At 35.9% G+C, this 12,278-nt stretch overlaps 1 protein-coding gene across 1 annotated transcript in view; it reads right to left on the reverse strand.

Annotated features, from left to right (window-relative positions):
* Positions 1-12,278, reverse strand: part of Pawr (pro-apoptotic WT1 regulator) — a 122,638-nt gene that overhangs the window by 107,335 nt on the left and 3,025 nt on the right. Inside the window, exon 3 of the mRNA XM_010639595.2 lies at positions 12,090-12,272. Within this exon, the coding sequence (XP_010637897.1) occupies positions 12,090-12,272 (183 nt within the window). The remainder of the gene's footprint in view (positions 1-12,089; positions 12,273-12,278) is intronic.

Below are 12,278 nucleotides of genomic sequence, written 5' to 3' on the forward strand. Positions count from 1 at the left end.
AATGATTACATTTCTAAAGAAATATTTACTTTGTGTGTACCTAAAAATAATCAAAAAAATTACAGTCCAAAATTATAAAGTAACAGTTCTCACTGGAAAACAGAAATTATGTTTATGAAACAAAAAAATATAATAATTAACATCCTCCCTTCAAAAGAAGTTTAAAGGTAAGCTATAAAATTTACACAAAATATAATCCCAATATATAAAAACAAACATAAAAGGGATTGAGAATTTAGCTCAGTGGTTCTGTCACTTGTCTTGCAAGTACAAGGTCCCGAGTTTGATCCCCGGCACCAAAAAAATAAAAGAAATGTGTCAAATTTTAAAATGGTAACCTACATTTGATCTTGTACAATTCTAGTTTGGGTGTTTTAGTTAAATTTTTCTACAATAAGGCATTACTTTTAATCATCAAAAATACTGTGCCTAAAACATGGTTTAGGGAAATACTTGACTTCTTCAAAGATACAAGAGGGAGAAAAGGAGAGAGAAAAGGAACATTTGTGGAAGTTGAATACATGGAGCTATCCATACTTAAGTACTTAAATTTTAAGAATGGAAAGAACTTGAGAATGGAATACTTTTTATGTCAATTGCATGGCCAAATCCTAACACAAGAAATGGCATTAAGCTCTAAATTTCTCCATGGCTGATTCAAACACTCAGATCAGACTCTGTCAATTTAATAGAATCCCTCATGTCCACTCTATTAGGCATACCTCAAAATTCATTCACAAATTTACTCATTACCAAATTATTTTTTCAGTCAAGAGAAGCATTTGATACAACTTCACTTAGCCTCTACCTTCTAGTTTCCATATGCTATACTATGTGGAAGTTTGGATTTATTTATTCTAGTATATGCCTACTATTTTTACATTACTTGTGTTGTTTGTTACTCTTGAATAGATATCTGTATCAGAGCAGAAAATCATCTTTATATTACATTAAACAGTCAAGCATTTTCTTTTCCACTAGTTGTATAAACAGGTATGGACAAAGGAAGGAAGTGCCCAGTCCACAATACTAACAAACAACAGAATAAAGTCTGAAGTCCTTGGCATGGCGTTCAGGTCTATGCCAATTGGTCCATGTTATTCCTTTCTTAAGTGTTCTCCATTCACTCCTCACCACTAATTCTCTGACATCAAAAGTCCTGTGTTAGAACATATCCTACTTATTTCCAACAATGAAGACCAATGTGCAAGCACTGGCATCGAAACATATCTGGAGTCAGAGCCAAATTCTGCCAGTATAGCCTTTGGGCAAGTCACAACTTCGTTGAGGTTCAACTTCCTCATCTTGTAAAATGATGTAAAAAACTACCTTGTGAGTTAATGTGAAGATCAGAAATAACACATGGAAGCAGATATGCAATACAAAGCTATTTTTCCATGGTCTATACCTCTGTACATTTTTTTGTTGTTGTTCTTCCTACTATGTTAGTGTGCCCATATCCACTTGGAAAATCTTATACCAATTAAGACTCAGGGTACAATCTCGCCTCATCTTATGTAAAACCCTCCTTGACTCCCTTATATAATTAGTAGTTCCTTTTCTGTCCTACTACAGTGCTATGTGCTTTTCTCCATCATAGTCTTTACCATATCAAATTGTAATTGTTTTTGTTATCTTTTTTTCCTGAGAAGAGACTGGGAGTTCCTCAGAACTTGAGAAATAAGGGGAGTATCTTCATAGCACTAAGCCTGACTTACATAGCAGACCCTCAAATATTTTTTAATACATCAACTAAAAAGAAAAAAGACTAACAAAAATGCTGCAGAACACGCAGAGGGAGGACCAGGGAAAAGTTACAAAGGTCAAAGGTCATGAAAACAGAAAAGTTGTCACAATTGGCGATTAAAGTCACAGGCAACCTTATAGAGATTAATTTTAACAAAGGAGAAATGAGCAATGATAGGAGATTCAGTAGGTGACAGTAAAGACAATGTCTCCTTTTTAAAAATGAGTAAGAAAAAGTACACTGAAAGTAAAGCAAATTAATGGGATGATGAACCAAGAAGTAAAGATTAAGTATTTGAGAAAGATAGAGTAAATAAGCAAGATCTCCAAAGGGATGGAAATATTAACCTCTAATGGGGAAAATATATGATTAGATTCAACTAAATATAAGAAGAATAAGGTTGAAATGTAACTTTAGTTTTGAAATAAAAGCAGTCTGGGAACACCATTTAATTTTTTATGCTGGACTAAACTATGTCTAAAGACTTCTCCGGCCCCCAACACTCAGTTATACACTTTCAATACCAATGAAGAGCCGGGCATGGTGGTGCACACCTGTAATCCCAGCACTCAGGAGGCTGAGGCAGGAGGATCTCTGTGAATTCAAGACCAGCCTGGCTACATAATGAGTTCCAGGTCAGTCTCAACTACATAGTGAGAACCTGTCTCAAAAAAAAAAAAAAAAAATAGAAATGAAATGGCTCTCACATTAACCCCTTCCTTCCCACTGTTGCCCAGGTAATCACTATCAGTATGCTCTAAAAGTGAGTATCCCCACTCCTAACTATTCTGTCCCCAACCCCTTTCTCTATGTCATTACTCAGATTAATCTTCCACTCTCCTGTTTTACATTTTAGACACAGAGATACATACATAGATATAGATTTAAGGATATAAATACACACACAAAGTACATGTTATAACATGTGATTTAAAAAAATGATTTTGTTCTCATGCAACTAATATGGTAGAGAACAAGATACCACTGAACAGTAAACTTGCATTTTCTTATGGACAAATGCAAGAAACACTAGGTAAGCACAGAAAAATTACAGGACATGAGGAAATGCCCACACCTCAAACATCTGTCAGATACCTCACTCACTGCATGTGTTATGAGCCACATCCATCCACACCTGGTGTAATACTTTCAATTCCAGTAACTCTTATCATTTGACAATAACTCAAAAGCTGTAACCCTTTAATACCTACTTTTCCAGGGGTATTTAGCCCAGTGGTGCAGGCCCTGCCTTACAAGCTCAAGGTCCTGAGCTCATTACGCAGTACCAGGGGGAAGAAAAAAAAACTTCTTTTATATGAAATACTTCAGCTCTTGTCCAAGGTAAAATAATTATAGTATTTATATCTCCCTTAACAATATTTAATAAGTGTAAACTGCCAGGTTTATGTGATTTCTCTCTTTTTACATGCCACTGACAAATCCAGCATGACCTCAACTCCACTTTCATACCCAAATGAATTTCAGAAATTTTTATGCTAAATTAAAGCTTCCATACATACATTTTAATTATTTCAGCTCTGACCACCAATTTCCCAGTGTGATCAAAGTTTATAAAGGAGGGAGAAAATAATTACAAAAAAAACCCTCTGCATACCATTCACAAAAAGGTCTCACTGCATATTACTCTGAATGATCCAGATATTTTTTTCTGAAGATTAGGCAAATGCAACACAATAAAAATGAAATAAGTATCTGTTTTTTAAGACAACTTATTTACCTGCCAACCTGAAAGCCACATAATAGAACAAAGAAACAGTAAGGCCCTTTCCTGAAAAAATAATGCCTGAGCACTTTAATAATTTTAAATCTGCCAGGTGTGGTGGCACACACCTGTAATCCCAGTATTCGGGAAGATCACTGTGAGTTCGAGACCAGCCTGGGCTACATAGTGAGTTCCAGGTCAATCTCAACTACATAGTGAGACCCTGTCTCAAAAAAAAAAAAAAAAAATTAAATTCAACACAAAACAAGACTATTACTAAAAAAAATACATTGTAACCCACAAAAAATTGAATGAACCACAAAATAAACATTTACTAGCCAATTCACATGCTAAGTTTTAAATTTTAGAGCTGTTTTTACCTTTAAAATTGTCTAATTTTGCTACTTTTAGAAACTATATAGTCCTCCTATAAATTCATTCTCATTGGTTCCCAGTGTATTTTTAAGTAAGCTAAGGAGATGCTCATTCTTAACAGTAGGTATCACAGCCATAAGACAGTTGCCTAAAACTTAAAATGAAAAGTTGCCTCAACAGTTAACCAAATATGTAAAGAACCAATTGCTAATCAAAAAGTTCAACAGCTAGAACAATTTTTTTTTTTTTTTGGGCAGGGTCTTGCTATATAATAGTTCAGGTTGGCTTTGAACTCACTATGTAGCCCAAGCTGGCTCCAACCTCAAAGTGATTCCCCTGCCTCAGCCACTCAAATGCTGGGATTTATAGGCCTGTTCAGGCCTGGCTGGAAAACAATTCTTGCACTTAACAATAGTATGATAAATGGTCAAAAAAGTGTTTTAAGAGTTTGAATCGCTTATTACTAAATGAGTACTTTCCCTTCTTTCCCTTAAAGAGATGTAAAAATGAAATATCAATGAAAGTTAACTTCTAACTATCCATTAAAGAGAGGTTTGTTTTTTTTTTCCTGCATTCTTCTAACAAATTCTGGACAAGAAAACAGGCAGGCAGAATATTTTGCACTAAATATGTGGTTTTAAATAAATGTTCATAAAGTGCTCTAAATTTCCAAGTTGTTCAAGTGGTCTTTTAAAATATCTATAAAGGAGCCAGGAATTTAGCTCAGTGGTTCTGGTGCCTGCCTCACAAGCACAAGGTCCCAAGTTCAAGCCCCAGTACCAAAAATAATAATAATAAAATAAAATATCTATAAAGTCTTTACACGGAAGGAAAAATGAGAATGTTTACTATTCTCACAAGAAGTTTTCATTAAATAGTTTTAAAGTAACCTATACAAAGAGCATAATTTATCATTTGAGTATTTCTATAAGATTTTCACAATCTTATTTTGATTCATACAACAATGCTGCTAATCAGTACCTTTTTTTTTTTAACTGTAATAAGGATTGAACCCAGGACTGCCACACTGAACTATATCCCACTCCTTTTTTTTTGAGACCAGGGTCTTGCTAACTTCGTCAGGCAGGACTTGAATTTGTGATCTACCCACCTTAGTATCTCAGAGAGCTGAGATTCTCCCAGTTCACTTCATTTAATGATCAGTAAACTAATACAGGGCATTTACATCAGTTCTTCTCAAACTTCAATGTATACAAGACTCATTCCAAAACAGGTTAAAATGCTTTCTCAGGTAACTCTTCCCACCGATGAGGATCCCAGAAGCCCACATTTAAAATATACAGCACAGAGCTGAGCATGGTGACAGGAAACTTAAAATCATAGCACACGGGGAAGCTAAGGCAGGACTGCAAGTTCGTAGCCCGGCCTCAGCAACTTAGGGAGACTATGTCTCTAAATAAGCAATTTTTTTTTAAATGGCTGGGTATGTAGCATAGGCCACAGGTTCAAACTCCTGCACCACAAAAACAATTAATTAAAATGAAATAAAATAAACAACACATGATACTGGTACAAGTGGTTTTTGCCTCCACTCCCAGACCTTTTAGGACACTGTTTCTGGTTTTTTTGTTTGTTTGGTACCAGGTTCGAACTCAGAACTGTGCGCTCTCAAGGCAAGCGGCAGCACTACTGAGCTAAATCCCTGGCTAGGACAGTTTTAAGTAATATAACTAAACCCAAAAGCAGTCTAAAACTCCATTTTGAAACTATGAATTGATGTATTCAAATGTTTGAATGATACAGCTTTATCGGTCTCAATGAAAGATAATGTAAAAATATAAATAAACACAAAATTATATTAAATTAAGGTAAGTTAAATACCTCTTATACCACACTTCAATACAAATTAATGGTGGTAGACGTCTAAGTTTAATGAAACTTAAAATTGAGAAGAGTCTACCACAATTTCTTCTCTCTGTCTTATGTGCAAAAGATTTACATTGAATTATTTTAATATTAGCTTCTCATGGTTTGAATGCCATTGCTAAAACTCTGGTATCAAAAGTTCTAGGGACAGGCCTTGGGTTTAGCTCAGCAGTGTTGCCTCCTGCCTCCAAAGCACAAGGACCGCAGTTCAATCCCTGGTACCAAAAAAAGAAGAAAGAGTTCTAGGGCCAGGGATTTAGCACAGCGGCATAGTGTCTGCCTGGCAAGCACAAGGTCCTGAGTTCGACCCCTGGTACCAAAAAATTAAAAAGTTCTAGGAATATAAAGAAAAATTAATTGAAAATATAAAAGCACTTAAAGTCCAGCTTTGTAAATACACTAAATAACCTATATTTTTGTTTTTACTGTGTTTTGAGATATTAGGGTGGAACTCAAGACCTCGAGCATGGTAGACAAGTATTCTACAAGCTACATCCCTGACCTGAAACTGCATGCTAAGTTAAAAGAGTAAATTTTATGGTAAGTGAAAGAGATCAAAATTTTCAAAAAGGAGAAAAAATGACCATGGGAGAAAATTCCAAATTCTAATACTATAATAATGTAACAAACATTATATACCACTACTACTTAACAACAAGGAAACAATAAAGGGCACTAGCTTGATTATTAAAAATTTTTAATTACTTTAATGGCACCTTCTATACATTTATTGATCTCAGATTTTCCCCCCTTAAGTCCCATGTCATTTTTTATTAAGTCTAATTTCAAATTCAAAAGAAAATATATCAGTATCTCATATTTCACCACCAAGATTATCTTTGTACTTCTTAAACTAGATGTACAGTAACATATTCAAGCATGGTAAGGAGTTATTACTTAGACTCTGTTTTAAAATAGAATTTGAAAAAGGGCAGAGAGTATAGCTCAGCACTAGATGCTTGCCTAGAATGCATGAGGCTCTGAGTGCAATACACAGCAACACACACACACACACACACACACACACACACGCACCTCCCAAATAAAAACAAAACTAAAAACAGTTATTAAGCACCAGACTGTGAAAGCAAACTCTATTTCTTTTTACACATATGACTTCAGACAAGTAACCACCCTCTTTGCCCCATTTCCTTTAGTGTGATAATTAAATGCATCATTATATACAAAGTGCCTAAAACTGTACCTAGCAGTTAATAAGCACAGCATCAATGTCTCTACATTATTTTTGTTAAAATATCCTACCTCAACTCATTACAAATCTTGATAATATTAAAATTTCACTTCACCTATGAGATTACACATTGAAGAAAGTTGGGCTTAACACTTATTAAGCTGTCTCACTGTTAATACTATATTTATCTCATTCACTAATCAAATTTTCTCCAACTGTGAATCCTTCTGTTTCTCTTCTGACTCATCACACAGAAAGGTAGACATTCTAGAATATAATGGCAATAACAAAAGGCATTTCTTAATCTACCTGGATTTATAGTTTATTAAGTGAACATGACCTATGCAATATTAAATAAATTTACTGGATAATTGTGATCTACATTATATTTGTAAAAGTGTTTTCTATATTTTAAATGCCCCTTTAATTCTCCCTTTTGCCATTCTGATTTCAAATTATGGAGTAGTAAGCCCATTCTAACAGAAAAACAATATATCATTTAAGTAATAGAGAAGTCCACTTTTTTTTTTTTGGTACTGGGGATCAAACTCAGGACCTTGAGCTTGCAAGGCAAGCAGAAACACCACTGAGCTAAATCCCCAGCTCAAAGCCCACATTTTTTAACCTCTAGCCAAAAATAAATTTACATTTTGCTGGTGGCATGATGTTCAAATTTCTGCCAAATAAAAAATATATTAGAGGGTCAAAAGCTAATCGCAATCTATAAATCTGACCTTAATTTCTATTTAACACCGTATTTTCACTATTTCCTTCATTCAAATCTTTAAATTAGTTACAATAACCTTTAATAAAATGTTAAGAAAAAAGGAAAATACACTAAATAATGCAAAGTAGTTTAATTCTTGTAAGAGCCCCCTTTTGGGCCAGGGATTTAGCTCAGTGGTTCTGCCACCTGCCTCGCAAGCACAAGGACCGAGTTCGATTCCCGGTACCAAAAAAAAAAAAAGCCCCCTTCTCCCATATGCATACATACACCAAAAAACAATTTTTTTTAAATAATGCCCTCTAATTTATTTCTTGTAAGATTTTTAAATATTGCATTTTCTAGGGTAGCCATTTTCATTCATGCAAACTCAATAGCAAAAATTCATACGCACTTTGAGATGTACAACTGTCCAGAAAATATTCAACTATCCCTGCTCTCTTTGAATCAGGTACCTATTCTGGGGCTAGCTGGGCTACAGTCTTCATTGTACTTACCATATTTCAGTTTTTGTTTAAGAGCACCTTGAGGGCAATGTCTGCATTCATTTCTGTAACCCTGGACTAAAGCCTAATAGTTTAACTCTGACTCAAATTCAAATTACATGGACAGCTTATAAAAATATCAATGTCTGGGCTCCATCCCAAACCCATTATAAGGGTCTAGTAGAGAGGGCAAGGAAATAGAATCATAGAGGAACATTTCTGAAAGATCTGCACATGATATCAATGTGCTCCCAGAGTTAAGAACCACTGTGCCCTGAAACTTAGAATACTGTGTACAAGAATACTGTGTACATATGCATGGGAATGTAGGTATAAATTTATAAAGAAATACATGATTCTGCTCGACCCGTCGTTTATAGCTGCTCCTAGTCCAGGGACCCCTTTAGATAGAGTATTTTTGGGGGAAAGGAAGGACATGACACAGGGTCTTGCTATGAAGTTCAGGCTGGCCTTGAATTCACTTTGTAGCCCAAACTGGCTCTAACCTCAAAGTGACCCCCCCCACCTCAGCCTCCCAAGTGCTGGAATTAGAGGCCTGTGTGAACAGGCCTGGCTGGAAAATAATTCTTGCATTTGACTATAGTTTGATAAATTGGCTTGAAACTCAAGGCAATCCTCCCGCCTCAGCATCTGCAGTGCTAGGATTATAGGTGTGTTCACCACTCCAAACCCATAAACACACAGTATTTTTAATAAGTAATCAATTATAGGCTACATTACACTTGCTTTTAAACTGTTAACTCAATACACATAAGATTTTTCATGCCTTCTATTCTTTTCTAGATTATTGCCTTGCTCCTTGAGAATATATACTGCCTTACTCTTTTCTCTAATACTTAGCATGTAAGTGTACTAAAAACAAGACATGTAATCAACATCTGTCTCATCTGATAAAAATTATTGATAAGATTTTTGTCACATCAAATGACCCAGTTCAGGCTATTTACTAAAAAATAGAAAAGGTAAACATTCAAGCCAGAGATTTATCTCAGTGGCGCCACTGCCTGCCTCACAAGCAAAAGCAATCCCTGGTAAAAAAAAAAAAAAAAAAAAAAAAAATTCAAAACCAAAGTTTTCTAAAATTCTAATAAACGAGGACTAAAGTTTACCTTATTAAAGAGCATATGGACATTTGTACTTTTGTTTGGGTTTTTGTTTTGTTTTGTTTTGTTTGAGACAGCATCTCACTATGTAGTTGGGACTGACTTGGAACTCACTATGTAGCCCAGACTGGTCTCGTACTCACAGCGATCCTCCTGCCTCAGCCTCCCAAGTGTTGGGATTACAGGCGTGTGTGCCACCACGCCTGGCCGACATTTTTACTTTTATAGTCACAGAAACTATGCTCACCTTATATCCTAACCGCCAACAATCAACGTTAGTTTTTAACCTGTTTCCTTCTAAAACTATCTTCTACTCTATTTTAGTATCTTTTGCTATTGTAGCATACCTTTGAAACATCCTATAACAGTCTCTTAAAAAATGCGTCAAAAAGCCACAATAAATATGTCATACAGTTGTTTAATATATACTTCTTAAAGGAAACTGTTTATCAACAACTAAAAAGAGAAAAAATAGGTTGGGAATACTTTTTTTTTTTTTTGGTACTAGGGAGTGAACTCAGGACCTTGCACTTGAGAGGCAGACCGTGGAACCACTGAGCTAAATCCCCAGCCCAGGAATACTATCTTAAAGCAAAAATGTTATTCAACATTGTAAGTGTACTTTTTACTCTTGATTGATGATTTCCACCATTTTATAATATTTTTAAAACCTGAAAAGCTTAAAAAAATGTAAAAAAAAAAAAACTTTTTAAACAAGAGTCCTAAATTATATCACACAAGATACTCATCATTATTGTTGAAAACTAAGAGATAAGGCATACAATTCTAAAAACGCAACAAGTGAAAATTGTTCACCCTTACAATTTTTCAATGTATATTTTATCACTATTAAAACAAACTTAAAAACCTTTTTCAAAGAACTGAAAATATGGGGAGGCACTGAAAAAGTATGCCAATTAATCAGATACAGTACTGCGGTAATGTATATGTTTTGTTGTGTACTACACCTTAAAACACACAGAGCTAGTTACCACTAAAAGAAAGCACTTTTCAATTCCCTAGTCAATAAAAAAGGTTCAAATTCCAAAGGAAAAAATGGTACCTTGGGTTGTTTGTTTTTAAGGAAGATTAAATTTAGGAGTTGCCAACACCCAAACGAAAACATTCCAGAGTATTAGACTCAATTGTAGTGGGGAATCATCTACATTCTTAGCACTCAGTTCCCTCAATCAAAGCAGCAGTATTAACAAAGGATGTTTCTTAGGCTCTCACAAGAGACATCCTACTTATTTCCCCCAGAAAACATTACTCTTGGTTTTTGAAAAGTACTTGAAAAATAATTATACCACAAGCAGCCAGACAAAAAGTGAAGTTTAACATATGCCAAGATAGTTCCCAAAATAAGATCCTTGTCAGATGAACAAGGAGTAGAAGACTGAAAATGATAAATTCTTTTATTTAGACCATAAGTTACTTTTAAAACTAAAGTTTAGGAATGTAGCTTTTCCAAAGCCTTGTCTTCAATTTCCCCTTCATCTTCATATTTTCAAGTTAAGAAAAAAAAAAAAAACTGGGAATCTGATTACCACTCTTACAAATTCCTTTTAAAACAATTTAATGAATAACATATTTTATGGAAGTAGCAAATCAAAGAAGAGAGTACCGGTTGTTGATAAAAAAAATTTCTCAAAAACATTCATATTAAAATACACCCTACAGAGACATACTGATTTTTCAGGTATGGAAATCATTCATATTTAAAAGTTGAGAGCTGGGGATTTAGCTCAGTGGTTCCACAAGGTCCTGAGTTCGATCCCGGGAGGGAGGGAGACATAAAACTAACACATTTTTTAAAAGAAATAAAGTTGAGGTCTATTTGATATTGCCTCAATTTATTACCAAAGTCATTACTTAGCTTAATAAGAATGCTTTTCCCTAAGCCATAATTAAAGTTAGGAAATTCTTAATTGTTTAGTGAATAGAAAAGCTTGAGTAAATTAGAAGGCCACAAGTAAAAGGAAAAACGCAAAACCTAAAGAGCCAGTGAGAAAAAGACAAAGCCCCATCGGGGGTAAAGATAGTTGAACCACTTCCCACGTACAGCGAGCTACTATTAAAGTAACTCAGACTTGTTTGGAATTGTTTTGTTTAACATAAATGGAGGTGCAATTATACACTAAGTAAAAATTTTTACCAGTCATCTAATTGGATGCTGCTGCCTACAGAAACTTTTGCTCAAAAACACCAAAAACACACAGAAATACACCTACCACAAATGTTTTCCAGGTATTAAGCATAACAGAGCTAAACAAACAAACCTGTAAGCTGATACAGCATCCCTATTGTCCTATGTATGACTCAGAAAAATTACGTGTTGGGAAGCACTGTGTATAATACAGTGTATAAGTTCATCTGGGTATACACATCTTGGATTCGTCCCAAGATAAAGCTGTCTTGGGATACTGCTCCGGCCACATTTTCTTAACAGGTACTAAATAAAGTGGGAACAGGATGTAATCTGATAACTTGAGATAGAAAAGTGGGAAACTATGTCGTCATCATCCTGAATCAATTTTCCCAACTGATCAAGCATGAACAGATAAGTCTAGGAAGGCAAATCCTGGTGTCCTACGTTGTCTTTTAACTCCAATGTAATATCCAGGATCTAAGACCGCAGCCAGGAAGCACGTGTCCTACTCTGGGTTTAGGGAACTTCCCAGGGAGCATTTGCTCAAAGTAAAACTCCATCACCCTCTGCTGCCTAGCTCGGTGAAACAATCCGAGCCCGAGTCGCGCAGAAACTCTGCGCCCCGGAGACGGGGTAGCTTTCGGGTGCAAGCCCGCGAAGGCTGCAGCCCGCTCCCGGCTCACCTCCGCCGCGGGGATGTTGACCACGCCGGTGGAGCGCCGTTTCTCCCGAAGCTTTCTCTTCTCGATCTGCCCCTTGCCCTTCCTGGCGCTGGGGCCCGAGCTCCGGCCCTTCTCCGGGGCGCCCTCCGGCTCCTCCTCGTCACCCCCGGGCAGGGGGGCCCCCGAGGCGGAGGCGGCAGCGGTCTCGTC

The sequence above is a fragment of the Fukomys damarensis genome, unplaced genomic scaffold, assembly GCF_012274545.1.
Source record: "Fukomys damarensis isolate Sample0158 unplaced genomic scaffold, DMR_v1.0_HiC HiC_scaffold_15, whole genome shotgun sequence".
Classification (NCBI taxonomy): domain Eukaryota; kingdom Metazoa; phylum Chordata; class Mammalia; order Rodentia; family Bathyergidae; genus Fukomys; species Fukomys damarensis.